We start from the raw sequence: 22,430 nt of genomic DNA, 5'->3' as shown, positions 1-22,430 counted from the left end.
TGAGTTGTTTTCCAGAGAATGTCTGGTCTCCTCAAGTATAATTGCTTTCCAAGTGCCCTGACTTTATGTTGTGAGATTGCATTAGTCAAATTTAAACACTCCATTGGATGTCAATGAACTGTGAACATTGTGACCGTGTGGTTATTGACCCAGGTGCAAATAGCCAATCCCCAATTTAAAAATTCAGTTCTGACAAATGGGTTAGAATAATGAAAATATGCTGGGAAATGGTTGGGAGCTTCACTGACTGATTGAGCAGGGTCCTTGCAATTTGTCTGTGATTCTATGATTTTTCACAGACACGGGTGAGTAACAAATCTATTGTGTTTAATATTTCAGAGTTAACTGATGAAACTTCCTGAACTGAAAAGTACGTGTATTTTTTTCTTTGGGACAATTTAAGCTAAATGCTGCATTCTCTTTGCAACTTAGTGGTTTTTTTTGGTTTGTTGGTTTTTTTGTTTTTTTGTTTTGGTTTTGGTTTTTTGTTTGTTTGTTTTATTTTATTTTGTTTTTTTAAATTTTGGAGGTTTTGTTTTAATAGAACTGTTTGAAGAACAAGACATTCAAGTTTTATTTTGAAGCAAAATGTCTTTCTGCTTATATGCTTTTATTTATATCTGAGGAACCTAGGTTTAAAGAAACATGAAGAACAGTGCTTGCAGGGCCAATTTTCACTGTTTTTCTCTCTCTCCCTTCTTCCCCTTTATATTAAATAAAGATCTTAATCTGAATAAAGAGGTTATTTGAAATAGATTGTAGTGGGCTTTGGATGAGGTCCTAATGTTGCTTCATTCACAGGATATATTCCTTTGTTAACATTTTTCAAGTATTACTTATTTAAATCTAGATTTTGTGTTCCTGAAAGATTTTTGTTTATCAAAAATCCAACAACCATACTGCATTGGGCTAGGTTAAGATGCTATTTCACTTCAGTGCAGTTTCTGAGGTATTCTCTGCTCCTAGGTTGTATTTTGCACACACATGGGTAGATAGAATAATGTAATGCCTTATACTGTCATTTTAAATGCAGACATCAGCAACAGTATTTTTCAATATGTTCTAAGTGATCCCCAGTTAAACATTCAGACACTGAGGAAGCTTGTTTTAATAATTTAATACAGCATGCTTATCTGCTATACTAATCTGTTTCAGTGAGCTAATTAATGATACCTACCAGACAGGATAGTATTTGATGTGTTGAGCTTTAGAAAAAATAGGAAAAAAATGTTTCCTTTCAAAAATGTGGGGCAGTCATAATTTTATTGGAAAAGTGACATAATTCCAGAAAATTTAACTCTAGCAAGTCTTTGTAACTGGAATTCTTTTTCAAGTCTATCAATTATTGGGTTTTTTTCCCCACTATTCCTGTTTAAAACTATGTCAGCATTCGGGCTTAAAAAATCAGTTACAAAATACATTTCATAGTGTTAAAATACAGAGTAGAATAATAGTAGCAGAGTCAAAGAACAAGTAGCTGAAAAAGGACAGGCAGAGAGTGACTTTGCTTTGCTTTACTTTTGAGCCTTCATCGCTTTATAGTATGACATTATGCATTATCTTTCTGAAGCAGAACTGTAGTGAGGTGGCTTTTTAACCACTTCATGGCTTTTCACTGGGATCCACACTCAGTAGGATGGTTCAAGTGGTTTATATCATTTAATTTAAGTAGATTTATACTTCTGTGAGTCATGAAGCATTTTAAAGCTCCTAAAAAGTGTTTGTAAATATCACCCTTAGAGTTTGGATTTCTTTTGATAGCAGAAGAGGTAGGAACATTGCTTCTTTACTCCAGAAGAACACGTATTCAAAATCCAGGTGACAGTTCCCATTATACTAATTTCAGTGCAAAGTCAGCAGTTTGTGTAGTAGCTCAGCTTTCTTTATACAGTAACATCACTTGGGTGCTAAGCAGTGTGAAGCAGTCAGTACTAGATAGAGCTGCAAATGATGCCTTCACGTTTAATAACAAATTGCTACTAAAATTACTATTTTGTTGCAGTAGAAAATATGAGAATATGGTTGCAGTTGGTATCTGCTGGGTACTATTAATTCAGCAAATAATGCTTAACTACTTGATCAAAAAATTTGAAAAGCTTTAACAAAGATACAAATATTGTGATTTGCATATTTTTCTTACACTAATGGCTTTCTGAGCAATCTATTAATTCATGTTTTCTTTAACTGTGTCCTTCATAAAAACATATACTTAAAGTAAAAAAAAACCTGGCTAACCTTAGGGCAATTGCATATTTAAGTTGCATTTTCCTTAAAATCACATCACTGTGAAAGGCTCCCCCATCTGTACTACCACTGTCAAACTTCCCTGTAAACGGAACAAAAAGTCTTTGTTTTCAGATCTCCAGCTTCAACCACACAACTGAATCGGCATGTAAAAATAAATTCTTTTGAGAATGTGATCATTTTGACAAAATTACCAAAAATGTGCTGACTGAGAAACTTCTTCTTAAGAAAATTCTAGAACTTTAGGGCGATCTGAACAGGTTTCGGGGAGCTTCTCTTTGAAACTATTTCAATTAATCCAACACAGTAAAAGGCAGAAGGGAGGAGAATAAGTTCTGTGTTTTTACTAAAAAAGTGAGTGAAAATTCTTCTCCCACTTGGAAAAAATTATCACTCTCCAGTGAAAACATAATCTCAAGGGACTTGAAGCTCTCAGGAGAGTATGCTTGCTCTTTTGGGAAACCTACCTTTATTTCAATATAAACTGAATAATGTAATCTGGAAATTAAGCCGTTCTTCCATATGTTTGATACAAACTCAAAGTTTGTTGTGAAATTTAATGAATTTGAAGTGAAATGTAATGAATTGTATAAGATCCCATGTGAAGCAGTGATATGTTGATGATGTTTTCCTTTATTTCTGGTCAGAAGCAGAAAGAGAACTTGGAAATTTGCACATGGTAGAGACTGCAACTTAGGAAGTACCATAACTTGTTCAGCTCATTTGCCATCTGTCTCAGAGAATGGAGAAATTATGACTAAAATTGTAAATTTTTCATTTGTATGTGGGGATTAATTAAAAGCTTCTGTGATTTTATGTTCTAAGTAACTATTTTAGTCCTGGCCAGACACTTTGCTATTGCAGTAGTTCTTTGGCTTTACACATTTACTTAAGAAGAGAATTTGGGTCACAATTTAGGGGGTCACAAAATGTGAGGGGGTCAGAATTTACTGACGAGCAGATGAGTAGATTGTCTCTTCAGAAACTTTTAGACAAGAAAAACTACACCCGTAGAGTAGTGATCAATGAACCAGTGTCCAAATGAATGGGTGTGCCAAATGAAGTTCTGCAGAGGTCTGCCTTTTTAATGGTATAATCCAGTAATATTGATAATTATGTGGATTACACAATGGAGAATATGCTTGTTAAATTCAATCATGACATGAAGGTGGGACAGACTGCAGGTATGTTCTGCATATATTCCTGAAGAATGGCACTAGAAGTCAAAATCCCCTTAATAAACAGGTAAAATGGGCTGAAGGATGTAAGGTACAATTAAATATGGGCAATATCAGGCAGGATTAATCAAATGTGAAAACCTAGTTTGGAAAGCAACTGACTCTGTAGCAAATTGTTTGCAAAAATTTAGTGTCTATGGTGGACTACATGAATGCGAATCAACAATGTGATAGTTTTGTTAAAAACCCAGATGTCATACTGGGTTGTGTGAACAGGAACATAATCCATGACGTGGGAAATAATCTTTGTCCAGTATTGGTAAGACTGGTGCTGTAGTGCTCTTATGCACTCATCACTCCATTAAAGATGTACTAGAATCCAGAGGAGACCAGTGGAAATTATCAGATGTTTAAGAAATATACCCTACCAAGGAAAATTGAATGACTTGCTTTCTTTATTTGAAAAGGGTGACTTTCTAGTATTATTAAAATAAATACAGCCTACTTACAAAATGAAAAGGAATATTATGTTTCATCTCCCTGGTGCACAAGAAGTAAGATATTCAGATTATACATTTGGAAAAAAATATGTTAGCAAGAAGGATACTGAAGCACTAATTGTCAGGGGAGTGCTTCAGCCATCTTTGATCATTAAAGTTAGTTAAGATTAGTTAAAATAAGAATAATTGAATTTTGCATTAGATTCTTAGAATTATTCAAGAGAGTTTGGCCTTTCCAGTGTGACTTAGCGATGTATTAGTGATGTGCCAAGGGATGTACACATAAAATTCAGGGGAAAAGGGTAAAAAGAGTTGGAGTTGGGAGTCAGCAGTTCTTGAAAGCCAAAGCCAAGAAAAAAAAAGGAAAGGTTGGGCAATTATGGGAAGTGAAATTATTAAAAGTTACATATGCACCCTGAACCACTAGACTAGATCCTTATGTTGCTCCACTTTGATCTAAGAATGAATTTATTTCCTTCATCCTTGGGTAATTTCAAAGCCAATCTGCTTCTCAATCCTTCCCACTTACAAGGAACTGCCTGACTGTAGCTAATCACACAGCTATTGCCAATATGAAGGATTTTGGTAATTTTAATGCTATTAAAAGGAAATAAGCGGTTCCTTTAGAGGGCTCAATAGGTAGAAACTCAGCTGGCTGGGAAGTCAGGTGGTGTAACACAAGTAATCTATGGAAATGCGTCTTTTATACAGAAGTTTTGCTATCCGAACGCATTGCAATATGCCCGAAATGAGAGGTTGTGAGAGGTTTATACAGAAGTATAATCATGCAACTGTTGATGTTTTAAAACTGGAAGAAGATATTGTAACTATGTTTTGGGACACATCACGTTAAACAAAGATGTGGATGAGATACTTTGGGTGTGAAAGGGCGTGTTTTGGGGAGGGCTTCTGCAGCGCTTTTCCCTGGGCGCCATCTTGGATGCCAGGCCTAACTACTGGCAGATTTTGCCTCACAGAAGTGCTTCTTTAACAAAAAAGTACTAACTTCATCTTCTTATTTCTTCTCATGTATGACATCTATTCAGCATGTCAGTGTGAATAGTTAGGAATAAAACTGTCCAGAGGAGCAGGTCTGGTAGCCAAGGGCTGTGGGAGTGCTGCTGTGGTGGCGATGATGCAGGTGTCAGTGTGGCTCTGGGGCCTCCCCCCATCCACCCTTGTCCCCCAGCTGTCCCCTGTCATGGTCCTGCTGGCTGCTGACACCTGGGACAGCACAAGGCAGGGGAGGCCTCCTGCCTGCTGCTCCCTTATAAGTGAGGCAGGCCCTGTCATGTTAATATCTCACTCTATTGCCTACAGATGTCACCCACACAAAGGCAGTAGTTTATTTAACAGAGCCATGAATGGGGACAGGGCTCTTTGCAGTGGCTGACAAGCCCCAGGAACAGCTCTGCTCAAGGCAGGAGGCACTGAAGCCTGTCAGAGGCTTTGCACTCTGGGGTGAGTTGAGCCCTCTTCTCTGAGGTGTTTTTCTGCTCTGTAGTTTCACTGAGTCTGTCACAGCTGTTCTGTTATAACTCGTGCTGTAATCAGTGCTGTAATCCCAGACATCGTCCTGAGATCATGAGGGCAAAACTGAGGTAAGTAGAAGTTTAACATAATATTGTTTTATGTTTGCAGACAAATGTATGCTGATATTCTTCCTCTCCCTCCCACCATCTCTTTTCAGGGCTTCTGATTGAAGTAAATAATCATCATGTCTGACCCAGTTGTTCTGCGTAGCATCAAGAGATTGGGAGAGGATAACTATGCTTTCGACTTGGATGGTAAATGTAAGAAGTTTATTCTGCAGTCACCTCCTTATTTTATAAAGCATGTGAAATAGATGGTGGGTGACCTAAGTGAAGCAAATAGTCTACAGAATACAAAGAAAACTGTCTGTGGAATAAATATAGAGTTATGTGGTATCTGCTGTTATGGGTATGCTGCCTGCAAAACAACTTTTCTGTAAAAAACTATGTATAAAAATCCCTACTCATGGACAATATTTACATATCAGCTAACAATTTCAAGGTATCTACATCGGTTTTTATGCTCAGCTCTTTGGTGTACAAGTAAAAGACTTTTACTGTGAAAAAGAAAAAGGTGCTGTCTTCCATAGTTTCTTTCAGCAAACACTTTTATTTGTAGTCATACTTATCATAGGCATAATTCTTATAAACTAATGATAAGTGAAGATCTGCATTCCTTTTTTTCATCAGAGCTTGTCCTCCTTTTTTCCATTTTTCCTTTGCAATGTCCATTTTACCAGTCTAAATGCAGCATGAGTCAAGGAGAAACATGAAGAGAAACTGCTAAATATTTTCAGTTCTGTTTATATGACTTGAGAAAAGCCATCAAAAAAGAGGGTGTTAAATATTTATACAGATTGTAAAGTTCAAAGGAAAACAAAACAGTAGCCCACAGTGAAAGATAAATTGCAATGAATGGCAATGTACTTGCTCCTCACATAGAGTAAAAAGTGTTCTCGAAAGCAGTCCAGTACTCAAATATCACCAGATTCCCTAAGCATACATGCATTTTGTATGTATGACAGCTGCAGCCTAATCCTGGAAGTGTTTAAACTTTCATTAAAAACATTTGTGAGTGAAAAGCTTAAAACCATGCATGAAATAGCTTGTGTTCTAAATGAGGGCCTTACTGGGATTTACAAATGTGACAATGAACCCCAATTTCACCTGCTTCGTCATCAAAATAAGTGTTCTTGAGTCAGCTCTGAACAAAACAGCTTGGGGAGGAGGGATGCTTTCTTAGCTTGGGTTATCTTTTAAATATTCAGATGTGTTGTTAGAAGAGTCAAGCTGGATAGTAATAGAGAGCATGCAGTTTTATTTCCCTTGAAATACTTTATGACAGATCACCTCCAGGAAACTGAAGACTCATGTTGACAGTGCCTCTCTGCTGGAACTATTTTTCACCAACAAAAATAAAATAAAGCAAATCATACTAGACTGAGATAAAGTGATTTTTTTCCCCTTCCTAGACAACAGTTCAGGTTTAAGACAGTCCAGCCTCAGCATTTTTCATTCCTTGGGAACCATACAACTGCCTTTTGTTAAAACTTGCAGCACACACCATAATTCTTCACATAACCAAGTAGATAATGAAATTTCACAAAATAAGATACTTTTACAAGACCCTATGGCTGATTTTTAATAAGAGGGCCCTCTTCAAGCCTCTCTTTCTGCTATATAACAGCAGTGTCCCAGTTATAACTTGATCTGTGGTGTCTGTTGCTATTTTGAAAACTTCATAGCTGAAGTCTGTATTTCAAATCTATTATCATTCATTGCTTGGGTTTGGGATTTCCTTCCAATTTTTATTGGTAATAGGATGTCTCATAGGACTGCTGTGGGTGTAACAGTAGAGTCTGAATACATTTAGAGTATTCAGTCTGAGCTTAGACTAAGCCTTGATTGTGGTTATCTTTGTAGAGATTGAGTTATACCTGCAAACATAAAAGCAGCTGTTCCATTAGAAGACACTACATGTGCAGTTTTTTGCTATGACATTAGAAACTGAACAAGAGTTTCATGTGCAGAAGGTGTTATGTTCCCACCTTCTGTCACTCTGTGTTAGCCAGATAATTTCTTTGGTTTTTAACAATCCTCATCAAATATCTTTCTGGCATGTTAGATTCTGCAGCTCATTTTGAAGTCTCCAATATAGCAGCAGCAACGTCAGCTTCATGATTGTAAAAAGACCCAATGTGAACGTTTTCTGAAATATTGTGTTCTCTCCCCAGTGTATATTGATACCCCAGCACACTGCTCTGCACCTTGCTGGAATGAGCAGTTGTCTGTGTGCTTGTAGCACTGCAGATCTCCCCACTCACCTCACCTGCTGTGTTTTGTTTTGTTTTTAAACCCTCTCACTTAGGCTGCTAACTAGCAGCAGTTTCAATGCAAGGGGCATTGTGGATTCCAATATGGGTGTCGAGGTGGGCAGGAATGATGAGAAAAAGGGAGTGAATAGGTTGAGGGGATATATGCTGCTTCTGGGACAGAAAACTGTTCATCTCTTCCAGCCGCTTACTTTGAACTCCCAGTTTGCTTAGATTTATCTTGCTGGTTTGTAGAGTTGGTTTTTTGTCTGCTAGTTTATTTTACATACTTGTTGCTGTTACTTGTTGTGGGATTTTGAAAAAAGACTTTCTACTGGGACCATAACTGTTCCTCTTTTTACAATTGGGGTGGTTTTTTGCCCTATCAAGTGAGTTTGCCTCTGATTTCTTAGTTTTTTTGTTACCATCCCCAAGTAACAAAGGGAGCAGAATAAAACCAATAGACTGCTTGTTAAGCAACATAAAGTTGTCTTATTAACCCCAAAAAGGAGATGTATTCAGCTATTCCCTCAGTTACAAACTCAGACTGTTTCCATCTAACATTGTGTTCCTGGCAAATGCAAAACCCTGGAGATAGTGGAAAAACCTTCTTTCCCTAGGTAGAAAAATCATAGAGGCAAAATTTGTGGTTGCAGTGACTTTCTTTGCACCCTCTGTGAATTGTGAAGCAAAGTTGCTCTGTGTTTACTCTGTGAGACGGACCTGTACATGCTCAGTGATGTGTCACTAGATGTGAAGAAAGGAAGGCAGTGCTTGAAAAGCAAACCATGGTTCTGAACCTGATGTTGAGCTGGCAAATGCATCATAAATTAACGAAGTACATATGCTAAGTGCTCTTAGATTATCCAAATTGTGATGTAGATATAAAACTAGCTCTTTATTCATTGTCATCTCAAGTGATGTACAGCAAATCTTTTCTACATCAGACCTTATGATAACATTTTTTGGGGCCCCTGACAACACAAGTTGTACTTCAGGTATGATGTCTTTCACAACATCTTTTGAAAGGGAGCTAAATCCAGACCTTTTCTGGGGACCAAGGAATTGCTTTACAGCATAATTATGTCTTGCAGTATAATTCCATTTCTCTAAGCTGTGGTTCCTTAGACAATGCCCCAAGAGTAGACATCAGTGCAACAGTTCATTGTACCCTCCAGGGCCACAACTGCCCCTCTTCCACAGGATTTGCAGTCTCTAAGTTGTTAGAAGGCAAGACTGAAGAGCTACCAATCCTTCTTTCAGGAAGCATGCATGGAGTGACATTAGAGTGGTATTCCTTGATGAGACCATTCCCAAGAGAACCAGTTGAATATTAGCAAACAGTTTTCAATGAAAAGGAGTTGACTTTTGACAAATGTCCTGAATAATGTATTTAGTGTAAACCATATCCCTGGTTTCTATATGTATTAGTGGGAATATGATGTTTATAACCTAGGAATGATCAGGTCCCATGGGGTTCTAGGGTTTGTATTTCACATGTCTACAGAAGATTATGTACTTTAACAATAATTATTAACTAGACTGTGCATTTATTTTCCCTAACAGGTAACAGCTTGAAGAAATCAGAGTAAGTCGTGTACACGAATGGAACAATCAATATTTCTAGGAATATTCAAAGAAGTTAATGTCATCGGATCAAATTGGCACACTGACAAAATATATGACTTTTTTTTGAAAAAGCTGTTCTCTTGCAGCTGAACTGCCTTATTTGATACAACTGAAACAGGTAGACCAAAGCAGTCTTGGAAACCTTTAGAAACAAAAACACCAGCAAAATATGGTGTTCCTTTTGAAAATGTTTTTGATATTCAAATTTATCTTTCTTCAGTGCTTTTAGCTTGAGAAATGAGTTTTTCAGGAATTTTAATCAATCCTGATTAATTTCTCTTAAAGCTTAACTGTGAGGTTTTAAAACAAAAGGAATTTGCTCACTTCATTTGAGCTCAGATATTAAGATTTAAACGTAGAATTCCGGATAGTTAAAATATGAAATGATTTAGAGAATTTGACCTTCAGCTATAATCAGAAATCCAAATGGGATTAAGACCCTGCTCTTTTCTAGACCTTTAGACAACTCTGTGGCAGGCTGGACAATGGGTGCTATAATTTGAGCCAGCTCTTTCTGACACAGCGTACATGGTCTGAGAGCTACTTCTAAAATGTAGAAGCTAGAGCATCTCTTAATTTTTGTCTTTATCAGGTTGCCCATCTAAGAGAGCACCAAGCCAGTATTCAAGGTCTACCATGTCTTCCCACTTATCTTCAAACCCAGCTTCTGTTGGACTTTTACACATAACACACATATGGTCCTACATACCTGAAGGAAAGCTTCCTTCAGGCTTTCCAGGATCTGGTTTCTAAAAACAGTTTATGACAAATATAGCTTGAATTAATTTGTTTCATTAAAAACCAAATAAAAACAAATGAAACAAATAAAACCCAACCCCACCACAAATGGACTATCCCTACTCATTCATCACTGAATGTACACACCTGATGATGACTACTTGCTATCTATGGATCCCATCCATAACAGTGCAACTAGTCCTTTTGATTTAACTGATTATACAAAATGTGAGCACCGAGGAAAAAAATCAACCCAACTATGATAGGATAAGAGGTTCTATTGCACTATGGCAATATGAACATACAGGACTTTTGTCTCTCTTAAAGAAAGGATTAGCCAACAATTTGGATGGTAGATTTTTCTCTCACTGACCTCAGAGAACCCACAATCCACATTATAGCAACAGTATTTTGAGGAGCTGTTTATAAAACAAAGTATAAACCTGGGGAAAATGTCTCAACAAAATGTAATTTCAGAGAAGTAACCAAGAGACTAAAAGTAATAATGTAAAATCCTATCCTTTTTGCCAGGAATTTCTATATATATGAAGAACCTTTTATAGAGAAGAAAAATGAAAAGTGAGTCAAGTTCAATTCTTTATATTTGCGTATAGAACAAAATATTTTGTAAAATATATTTAAAACATAAAATATATTTTATGTTTTAATTTTATGTTTTCTGTTCTGAAAGGTCATCAAAGAAGAAAGAAAACAGTGTTCGCGTTGGCTTCTTTCAGCTGGTAACGAAAGCAATGGCCATAAATATTTGATGTGTATTGTGCTGCAGAATAAGTGACAGTAACCAATATGGTTGTTTTGGGGAATAGCTGTGACTAAGCCAAACTTTTAAGGATTAAATCTTTTGGCCTGAAATCCTGCCAATAAATTCAATGGGAATTTAATAGAACCCTTTGTCATCTTGTCAGTTTGGTATTGATAATCGATGTTTATGTCAAAATTGCCTATTAAAAACATTATATTAAATCTACAGGTAGATACGTGGAAATGAGGTAAGATGCAAAACAGGGATCTAGGTGACCTTGGTTCATTCTTATTTCTGCCAAAAATTTACTGTGTGATATTTGGCAGATAATTTAGCTCCCTTGTAATTGCTCCACGTGTATTAGAAGATTTGGTAGCTATAGAAACTTGTGGATGCACAATAACATATAGTATGTCTAGCCTTTGATGTAATTCCATAGGGTGCACATATATTTTAAATTTAATGTAGTGAAGAGATGTCCAACCCTGCAGCTGCAGGGTTTACTTCTGTTTTGGACATAGTCTGGGCAATTAGCCTGTAATGTGTCCAGACTAATATGGTCCTGACTGTAAAACTGGGCTAGTGCAGTTACATTCATTGTACTGTACCTGGCTAAGTATCTCAACTTCTAGTTGGGTGGAGAGAACAGTCTGTCCACAGAGAAGGCTATTCTTTCAAGCAGAGAGGTTTGAATTCCGTAGGCAGTTTTATAGAGATATTTAAAGTGCACTGGGTTAACACAGTATGTTTGCCTCAGATGTGCTGAGAGACCAGATACCACATATCTGTGCATTTTCTGTGTGGAGTTTTTTTTAAACACGGGAATTCCTAGATTTCTTATGAGCAAGGTTTGCAGAACAGTGGTAGTGTTACAAGTTTGGGTTTGTTTGTTTGGTTTTTTTTGTTTTTTTTTTTTTTTGTTTGTTTTTTTTTTTTTTTGAAAGACCTTTTATTTATTTCTCTTTTGTGTTAACTGCTTTTCACTGTATCTTGTCTTTGCCCTAAGGTCCCTTTTCCATATGTGCTTCAAATTTCCACCCTTTCTTCTCTTAGACACATTGTTGCACCTAGAGAACCTGCATAGGTTCTTCAATAGGCTATGATTTCTCTTTACTCTCCTATTTCAAAATGTATAGCATTTGAAACTGATATTCTATATGGACAGTTTAAACTATATATTTGTGCCTGACTTCAACCAGAGAATCAAACTTCAAAAAATCATGAAAAAGGTAACTTAAATCACTGTATCTTTGCCAGGTGACCAGCTACATGTGGGCACACTCTTAGCCCATAGCAAATGTAAGGTAATAGGATTTAGCTGAGCCTCTTTTTTTGCTGCATACTATGTCATATTTCTATACATTTCTCCCAGATTAAAAGCCAATGCATAACTGCCTGGCTCAGCCAACAGGCTTTAGAATATTAACTATGAGAACTTGCTCTGGGATGTTTAGTTGAATTTTCACCAAAGCACCTCAGACTTTTGAGAAACTCTAACTCTATTTGGAGGCTCTGCATAATGCCCCAAGGCTTTTTCCTCCCTTCCCTCTCCCTCTATGAATTATAGTTACTATTCTTAATCTCTTAGCTAATTTCTGCAATGATGGTAATGTGGAACAATACTGAGCTCTTAATGTTACATGATAATACATTCATTCACATGTTAAAATGGAGCTCAGTAATTTATGAGGCTGTAATCACAGATGCAATTAGATTAGATTGGAGAGATTTGTCTTCTTTTTGTATTGAAGATAATTCTGAAGTTTAAAGAGAATGGTTTTTTATCTGATCCACCTAATTAATGATTTATCAGTAAACAAGCAGTATGAAGACTGCCTCTCAGCAGAGACCATATTTTTTCTTCTCTCTTTAGTTTCGATTTGCTTCATCTACCGAGATTTTAATGATGGTCGTTGGTAGTTTCTGTGCTATTGTTCATGGAATAGCCCAACCAGCTGTGTTGCTTGTGTTTGGTGCAATGGCAGACACATTTATTGAATATGACATTGAAATGCAAGAGCTTAAAGACCCAAACAAGACATGTGTAAATAACACCATAGTGTGGATTAATGGTACTATTCATCAGAATGAAAAGAATGTCACAGTAAGATGTGGGTAAGTAATGAATGTATTTGTTTCTTTTCCATTGTTATTATAGTTTGTCAGAGAATGCCTTGCTACTGAGGGTCCTGTTCAGCCTTTAAATCTTACATTTTCTATTCATAAGGCAAAAAAGGGGCATGGTTCTTATTACAGAGTCCTATTACTGAGGTGGAGATATTATCTAGAGGGACAGAAGGTCAGCTTGGGTCTTGATCTTTCAGCTACAGATGTCAGCAAGAATATTCTTTGATTATGATTGTTCTGATAACAGATATACATATTATATATCTGAATTCATTAATCTATTTTACTGATTACACTATAGATAATAATGACTTCTGGTCATTCTGGTTAGGACTATAGGTTAGGACCTATAATGCCTGATGACTTCTGAGCAAGTTAGTTAACTCTTGTCATTGAGAGAAAAGAGCATTTCTAGAATACAATTCATTAGCTTATGATGGATTTCTGAGGCAGGTCAGATGAACCACCATATAAGACAGCCTGTTTCTTTCCATGAACTATAATAAATGGAGTCTAGATGATTCATTCAGATACACATCTGTCAAAGCCAAGTTTGACCCTGTAACCTCTCCTAAAAATCATTTTTCAGTGCATCATTCCAAGAGTTTTCTAATCTTTGAGTCACACTTAATTAGATATTTAATTAGAATTAAAAGTCACTTTCTAAAGGTCTTTGAAATTCACAGCACATGGAAGTGACTCACATACCTAGATAGAGGTGACTCACATACCTAGATAGAGGTGACTGGGGCCAAATTGCTTGCTCCAGTCTGTCCAAGCCCTTCTCCACAGAGCAGCTCCCAATCCAGCCCCAGCCCCACCTGTATTTATGCTTGAGATTGCCCTCTCACATTCGGCCTTGTTGAACTTCATGAGGTTCCCACGGTCCCACCTCTCAAGCCTGTCAAGGTCCATCTGGATGGCATCCCTTCCGTCCTGTATGTCCATCACACCCCACAGCTTGGTGTCACCAGGAAACTTGCTGAAGGTGCCCTCAATCCCACTGTCCATGTCACTGACAAAGATCTGAAAGAGCCCTGGTCCCAGTACCAACCCCTAAGGAATGCCACTCATCACAGGTCTCCACTTTGACATTGAGCTGTTGACTGCAGCTCTTTGAGTGTGACCATCCAGCCAATTACTCATCCACCAAGTGGTCCATCTGCGTTCTCTCCAGCTTAGAGACAAGGGGGTCATGTGGGATAGTGTCAAATGCTTTGCACAAGTCTGGGTAGATGATGTCAGTCTCTCTTCCCTCAGCCACCAAAGCTGTAACCCTATCATAGAAGGCCACCAAATCTGTCAGGCAGGAGTTGCCCTTAGTGAAGACATGTTGGCTGTCACCAGCCACCTCCTTATTTATCATGTGCCTCGGCAGAATTTCTAGGAGGATCTGTTTCATGATCTTGATTAAACATGAAAAATTGTACTGGATATCTGTGTCAGGCAGCTGAGTTGCTTCCATGATTGTTTTTTGCAAGAGATCAAGTCAGATTCATAGTGTTCCCTTTTGGCTTAAAAGTTCTGTGTGCAAAATTTTGGGTAAATGGAATAGAATTTGCTGTCTGCAGGATGTTTTTAAAAAGTTGTCTAAAAGAATAACCTAAAACAATCTTAAATGCCTATTTCAAAGTAACCTAAACGCAAAAGCAGCAATTCAATGCCCTTCACTGATATTATGAGTAATTTAACACTCCTACTTGAGTAACAAAAACAAATAATCATTTCAGATTAGAAACTTATATTTGAAGTAATATTTGAATTGACTTTAGCAGCCCTCATTTCTCCCCATGTTGAAATCTGAGTGTTATTAGCTGGTATAATGGCACAAAGCAAGCACATTCAACATCTAATGAAAACTTGTTTTGCAGGTTTTCTCTGAAACCCCTGCTCACCTGTGCTTTTTTGGAGCATGCAGTCTGGGGGGTTTCCCAGAGACTGCAGGATGGCAGAGCATTTTCTGGTCCCTGCCAGCTCCCTGGCCCTGTGCAACAGGCAGAGCAAGGAATCCAGCCCCTGATAGGGATAGCCTCTGTTAGCAAAACAAGTTGATTTGCTGGCTGACCTGACTCTAACCTGAGGACACACCAGACTAGAAATCAAATTTAAAACAGTATTGCTAACTTTTCCCCCCCCCCTTTTTTTTCAGGCTGCTGGATATTGAACAAGAAATGACCAGATTTGCAGGATACTATGCAGGAATTGGTTGTGCCATACTTGTGTTAGGATACCTCCAAGTCAGTATTCTTTTTTCTATTTTGATTTCAAAGTTTAAATCACTAAATAATGAAGTTTATGTTAATTATATTCTTTTTAACTGCTAGCTACCTATTTGAGCAGAACAGATGCTTTCAGTTCGCATTCTATCATCTGAAATATGTTAGCTCTGTCAGTCTGAGAGCTCCTTGGATTTGTGCATGCATACCTTTGCAAAAGGATAAGTTTTACCCACACCACAAGCAATACTTGCTCAAGTGTGGCTGCTATGGAATCCACATGCCCTCCTACAATAGCAGCTGAAGGGCATGCAGATTCCAAGCAGGCATCTCAACTGTATTGAGCCCTGTGTTTCTATTATAGAGATGTTACAGAGCAATACTTGTGTAAAACTGGTGTTGGAGAAGAATCACACCCTATGTATTCTGTAGTAATGGTTCAGTCCTTATGACTGAGATGAGTCACAAGCTCAGACGACTCCTGCATAGGGTCCACTGCTTTGGAAGCCTTTTATAATAATAAAAATCACTTGTCATTCTCCTTCCTGAGAACTATTCCAGAGTTTTGCTGAGGTAGGATGGCTGCCATCCCTGTACTACTTGCAGTTGTAGATGGAAAAAAGTTTGTCCATATGACATTCACATAACAGCATAAATAATTTACCTTGCCTCTTCTCTCATCCTACCAGAACTGTGACAAATGCTTGATCCACAGGCTATATAAAATTGCTGGATTATTTAAAGATCAAAACAACTAGCATGTCTATGTAGCCAGAATGTATTTTACCTGAATAGTAATTTTATCAATAGCCAAATTGCTCTATCCCATTTTATCCAAATTGCATTTTCCCATTTGTTGGGAGTAAAAGGACTTTTTACTGCATTTTATCAACCACTTTATGCTTTTCCCAGATCTGCTTTTGGGTTATGTCTGCAGCTCGTCAGATACAGAAAATCAGGAAAGCTTATTTCAGGAAAATAATGCGAATGGATATAGGCTGGTTTGACTGTACATCTGTAGGAGAACTGAACACCCGAATTTCTGAGTAAGTAATCTAGAAAAAAAATGTATGCTATAGAAAACATTTTGTAATTCCTTCCAAACACCACAGAGTGCCAAAAATCAGGCATTTGACAAACAACTTTTAATACAAATACAGCTATGTTCCTGGGAGTAGCAACCAGATGGATTATCTCCCCCGTCTTTGAACTGAGTGCCATAACTGTTAAGCCACAATTATTTCCCTTTTGTGCCTTGTCTGTCAGTAAATGTGTGTGGGGGGGGTTGGATGGGTTTTGGGGTAGGGTTTTTTTTTTCCTGTTTGTCTTCTCCTGCCTTCTCCTTCTGTGCCCAGTCCTTTCAGAATGATCTATAATTTGGCTGTCAGTGCACACTCCCTGAGTCTGAAGACATTGATCTGAACCCTCTCTCACTTCTCAGAAAGGAAAATCACATTAGGGGCATGACTTTGCTTTTGTTGGATTTTCAAAGGAAAGAGTGAGCCTTGCTTAATCTTCTGCTAAAGAAGATACAAGCTCTTACCTTTAGATATGGACACAAGGCAGTTGGAGAAACCATCTCATCCTGGGTAAACATTTAGCCCTGATAAAAACAGAGTTTAAGGCTTGCTCCTTAGTAGTTCCTGTTTACAGGCTGCAGGCAGCTGTAGGGTGGATATGCCGACTGTAGATGGCTCTTCTCAGTTGTGCCTGCGTAATAGTCACATTTGCAGAAGATTTTTCTGTAGCTGAAGGGGATTTTATTTGCCTTTACTCACCGGTATCTATTACTTTCTGTGGTGTTCTTTTCATGAAGAATAAATGGCAAGCTTATGTTGCTGTGAAGAATTTCTTCGGAAAAAGTAGGAACTAAGCATGTATTTGTCTAATAAATAACGCAGTTCCCTTGGTTTTGAACAACATTGTCCTGTGACCTGCAGAAAGCTTCTTGACTGCAAAACCATTTGCCAGAAGAAATACAAACATGATTCTTCTACTCAACACTTACATTTTTCAACAGAGGACTGTAATTTCACTTGATGTATCAATGAGCTTACAACTTTGCACTTTAAATCTCAGTAGTACTGAGCTACTGTTTATTCCAGGAGTTCCTAGTTCTTCTAATCTCAGAGATGAGGTAGTAGCCAAGAGTGTTTTGCTTGAATACATTTTTTCTGTATTGGCAATGCCTAAGAGAGAACAAGTGAACTCTGCAGCTGCCTAGGAGTTGAATGATACCAACTGCTGCACCACTATCCTCCATGTGATAGAACTGTCATGTTTTCCCACTGCCTCCAGTGTTAAAGTAGCCCTCCTTGATTTTCCCACTCTCTCATTTAGAGAATAAACTACCTTACAGAATGGAGGGAGGAACTGGGAGGTGGTGGAAGGTGTAACTAGAAGAGAGTTAGAGCCCTCTTCCCCTTTCCTGTCCCCTTGGCAATGTGGTATGGTACATTCTCAGTGCCCCATGATGTGAGGAATGCTATATCAGCTATGCTGTTTTTCCATTATCAGACAGCTGCATCCAGCTGGGATGTCTCTGCCCTGTCCTTCGAATCAGCATGGGCAGAGTAGTAAGAACCAGCTAGTGAATAAGTCAGCTGTTGGGGCAACTTTTCTTGGGAAAGGATGCCATCACCTCTGCAGTATTCATGTCTAAAAGCCTTCTGCCATTGCAAAGGCTTTCTCACTGTAGCCCAGGGTCTTTGTAAGGGTTGATGGTGAAAGAATAGGGATGAGGAAGGGCCCTCTCCAGGGAAAAGCAACTAAGCCAAATGCGGCCAGGACCTGTAACACAAACAAAAGGTATGCTCACCAATTGTCTGTTGATTTTTGTTGCTGTTTTATTTTTTTCCAGTGATGTTAACAAAATTAATGAGGCTATTGCTGACCAAGCAGCAATCTTTATCCAGCGCATAACCACTTTTGTGTGTGGATTCCTGCTGGGATTTGTCAGTGGCTGGAAATTGACCTTGGTTATCATTGCAGTCAGCCCCTTGCTTGGGCTTGGAGCGGCTATCTATGGCTTGGTAAGTGAATTGGGAAAGGTTCATTTTGAGGAACGATAGGCAGGGAAGGTCCTGCCATGGAGCTGTGAGGATTGGTAAAGTCTGTTACACCCCTTTAAAGTCAAGAGAGGCAGATTATGGTCACAGCAGCACTGGACAGGAGGGGAAGGAAAGGGTGTGTGGAGGGGAGGTGGGCTTTGCTCCCACTGTTGCTTTCCCAGAATGATATATCCTGCTTCTAAGATGGGAGTATAAGCACACCTTCTTGTGGGTCCTGTGGATAGATATTATCATTGCTGAGATCAGAACCTGGCCTTTACCTTCTCTCTATTACTGCACACCTGGTTTAGATGGTTACAAGACATGGGACTTGATTTCTCTATGTAAATTGGCAGCTTTTGAGAACGATCAAGTTTCAGAAACCTAAAATAGTTGAAAATAACTGCTCAAAATTACCTCAAGCTGTCCTTGCTCCTGGAAGCTGCTGCACCTTCTCCCTGTTGTTCCTGTTCTGCTTCTCCATCCACTTCCTACAAACTTCCTGTTACTGTGCAGAAAAAGGACAGGGAAAAGGGAAACTGCCCTCTCACCTCCTCTACCACACCCATCAGGGCTGGGTAGTTCCTGCTCCTCCTTTGCATTCTTGTTGGGCTCAGCCCTCTGGGAATCTAATTTCTTTCGCTTCAGGAAGAACTTGCTATCATTTTTCTATCAAACCTCTAATATAACCTTGACTAATGTCTTGTCTTCCAGCTCTCCTTTAGCGTCTTGTGCTGGCTGCAAGTAGATGACATGAATAATGACTCAGTGTGAAATGGGAGAGCAGAATCCTGGCAGGGAATGAAAAAAAAAACCAAATGCTTTTCCTTCATTTGCAATACCTTTCCAAGCTCATTCCCCTTTATGTCTGTAATTTTCCCCCTTTCCACTGTTAATTCTCTGTACCCATCTCTTTCCTTTCACAGACCTACTGTTAAGTGTTTCCTCCTTACCAGCCTTTCCAGACCAAGTCTTTGTTTTTTACCATGATGAAAACTGACCCAAGGTTAATCTAGACTGGTTTCTTATCTCCAAAAGTGGCTAATAGATGCATGGAGTAGGGTATTGGAAGAGGGAAAGTAAATAATGACACTTTACACTTTCTAATGTTATCTCATTCTCAAGCCAATGTGGTATCTTTGTGTAGAATTGTACATGACTACATTTTCATCCATTTTTTTGAGTTTAAGTAAGCTTTTGGCATCCAGTGTGCTCTGGGCTGCTGTGCAGGAGCCTGCTTGCTGTCAGCCCGAGAAACAAAGCACAGTTTTGGGCAACATCTGTTTCCATCCCCCCCATCACTACAGTTACCTCTTCTTTCTGAAGCTAGGGTCTGCCACAGTGGCTGAAGGGCCACTTAAGCTCCCCCTTCCTCCCCCTATGCACAAACCCTGAGTCTGCAATCTGCTTAAGCACAGTTAGCAGCAGAGAGAGAGGCAGGGAGGGAAAGCAGGTGTTGCCAGCTGCTTTTTCTAGCTACCTGGGGCAGAGAGCTGTTGCAAAACCTATGCTACAAAGGTATGTGCCCTAGTACTAGAAGACATGAGTGTTAGAGTGTGCAGCGTGCCTAATAAAAGCCTGCTTGGAGTGCAGGAGGTGACCTTGTGCAGAGCAGACAGCACAGTGTGACAGCCACCATTGCTTATCACTGACCTTCTCTGTACCTGCAGTTCAGGTGTAACCAGCACTTCTCATGCTTTTGTAGGCTGTGGCAAAACTAACAGGACGAGAATTAAAGGCTTATGCAAAAGCTGGAGCTGTGGCTGATGAAGTGCTCTCATCCATCAGAACAGTGGCTGCTTTTGGTGGGGAGAAGAAAGAAGTTGAAAGGTTTGTTTGAACAAACTGCAAGATCTCTGATGTTTTTCTCCTGAAGCAATGAAATGCTGTAATGCATGTCAGATTCACGCCCATTATATTCTCTATATTCTACAGCTATGGCTATCTGTTAGCTTTGAGATGCATATGCATGTTATGTTTCAGAAATTTAGGTTTCAAGTAACATTTGAAAGATTAGTTTGATAACTCAGTTTATCCGTGAAATAAAACGTCAGCAATGCTCCCTTCAATTCATTCCTACTTGTAGGAACATACTGTCAAATTTTCCCCTAATCATTGTCTGATATATCACTTTCACAGCACATCTGAAAAATTTAGGTACTTCCAAGCTAAGTAAGAGAACTAGTTTCAGCAAGACATGATTTGATGATGTTAAACTGCAAATTTCTCTTAAATTCTGTGAAAGCATAACATGGCTGTAGGATGTGCTCTGAAGTGTTGGCTGAATTGTCAAATCCTGTGTTACTCTGCTAAAGCTCCACATCCCCTGGTGAGGTATCTGCAATGAGTGTGGCTTTTCTTGTGCTTGTTACACTTAGAACATACAAGGATTTCATGATTTGGGAGCATTGCTGTTTTCGGCTGTGATTTCTCACTTCAGAGTGATTTTGTATCAACCTTACGTGTACACTCTGCTGTCACCAAAGATGTCTCATTTTGTTGGTCTTTGCTCATTTTGAAATTTCTTTCAAATTGATTTAATTCCCTTTTATTTTTTTCTCTTTCTACAGATATGATAAAAATCTGGTGTTTGCTCAGCACTGGGGAATTCGAAAAGGAATAATAATGGGATTATTCACTGGTTACATGTGGTGTATAATTTTCCTAAGTTATGCATTAGCCTTTTGGTATGGTTCTAAACTTGTCCTTGAAGAAGAAGAGTATTCACCTGGAACTCTTCTGCAGGTACCCATTTTAGTTTGATGCAACTTTTCTGGACTGTTCTTTAAAATAGTAATTCTGAAACAGATATTCGTAGTGTTCTGGTATCTGGTGACTCAGTGGTAACAAACACTATGTATGTCTTTTAAAGATCATTACTTAATAAACGTATGAAAGTATATGACACAATTGAATAAGATTTAAAAAAAAATCCATGTTTATTTTAAAGATTTTAAATACTACCTATTGTGATCAGAATAATGCTTTCATTTGAGAGCCCACTACACAATTGTCAGAGGCCTGAAACTAGCTTTCCCATTTTCTGAGTCAGCGTGTGGCTTCTGGGATGCTGGCTTCTCTGAAGAACTTTGTAATAAAAAACCCTTTGTGATAAAGAGAAACCTAAGCAAAGAAAGTTTTCTCAAATCTAACCTCTCTCTCTTGAACACTTTCTGTTCCTTTGAAAAAAAATTTTCTGTTGCTTTGTTGTTACAAAGGACATGTAAACATGTATGTGGATAACAACACACATGGCTGTGGCTCCTGCAGTGTATGTAAAAAACCATGGCACTCGTGCATCCATTTCTGCACAGCAGATGCTCTAGACACTGATGGCCTAAATGCAACAAAACCAACATCCACAGATATTTTAGTTATTTGCTTTGAGCTAGGACTACCCAAATGGCAGACTCCAGTCTAAACCCAGAGCAAACTTTTCCTGAAAGTCCTGGGTATTCCGATGAGACATCTATTTTCGCTCCTTCTCTGCCTCTTGCGCAGCTCTCAACCACCAGCAGCACGCAGTGCAAAGCTTCCTGCTAAGAGTTTGGCGAATTACTCTGCAAACATTGTTAACTTGAGTAATTCTGTTCAAGCAGGATGTCCCTCACAGGAAATTGTTTGCAACTGCTCTTGACACGAGTAGTTGATATGAGGTAGTGCTGTGAAAAACAAAGTGAGCAATTTCCTTGTCTTGCACATGATAACTGGTGTTCAGTGCTTCCAAATGACAAATGGCAAACAGTGGGGAGCTACCCTGTAGCTGAAAAATTGTAGCTGTCAATGGAGAGACTCTTCCTTCTGCTCCCCTTCCTCTGAGTTTCCAGTCATCTTTTTTCTATTTGATGTTTTCTACCATACACTCCTAGTCTGATAGGGTGCAGGAGGGAAGGATTTGTAGATACAAAACATATAAATATGCTTTTCCTGATTTCTCAAAAAGTGTTGTCCACCAGCCATACTGCATTCAGATACACTAAGTATTGCCTTCGTTTCCTCTTCTGTCAGATGTACAGAACCTGCTCCCTTATGTTCATGATGGACTCTGACATGCATAAAACCTACTTGCTTTGGGACTCATTCACACAAAAAAATTACTTAGTAGTAAAGCTGAGTATGAATTTATGGCATAATCTATACA

General features: G+C 38.6%; 1 protein-coding gene across 4 annotated transcripts in view; it reads left to right on the top strand.

Moving 5' to 3' along the window:
- The first annotated feature begins 208 nt into the window (after positions 1-208).
- Positions 209-22,430, top strand: part of ABCB11 (ATP binding cassette subfamily B member 11) — a 45,743-nt gene continuing 23,521 nt past the window's right edge. Inside the window, exons 1-11 of one of the 4 annotated variants that reach the window (XM_027733486.2) lie at positions 209-305; positions 5,613-5,715; positions 9,333-9,354; positions 10,665-10,712; positions 10,825-10,873; positions 12,770-13,011; positions 15,173-15,260; positions 16,152-16,285; positions 18,100-18,271; positions 19,995-20,119; positions 20,860-21,034. In XM_027733486.2, coding sequence (XP_027589287.1) covers positions 5,640-5,715; positions 9,333-9,354; positions 10,665-10,712; positions 10,825-10,873; positions 12,770-13,011; positions 15,173-15,260; positions 16,152-16,285; positions 18,100-18,271; positions 19,995-20,119; positions 20,860-21,034 — 1,131 coding nt within the window. In that variant the 5' untranslated portion in view covers positions 209-305; positions 5,613-5,639. Of the gene's footprint in view, positions 306-5,354; positions 5,384-5,612; positions 5,716-9,332; positions 9,355-9,411; positions 9,514-10,664; positions 10,713-10,824; positions 10,874-12,769; positions 13,012-15,172; positions 15,261-16,151; positions 16,286-18,099; positions 18,272-19,994; positions 20,120-20,859; positions 21,035-22,430 lie in introns of those variants that run through there. The other 3 variants (XM_039387950.1, XM_039387951.1, XM_027733492.2) reach the window with 3 other exon arrangements.

Source organism: Pipra filicauda, unplaced genomic scaffold (assembly GCF_003945595.2).
Source record: "Pipra filicauda isolate LSUMZ 115617 unplaced genomic scaffold, ASM394559v2 scaffold5_size6683894_pilon, whole genome shotgun sequence".
Taxonomy (NCBI): Eukaryota; Metazoa; Chordata; class Aves; order Passeriformes; family Pipridae; genus Pipra; species Pipra filicauda.
The sequence above is the reverse complement of the archived record's forward strand: the minus strand, read 5'-3'. Positions and strand labels throughout refer to the sequence as shown.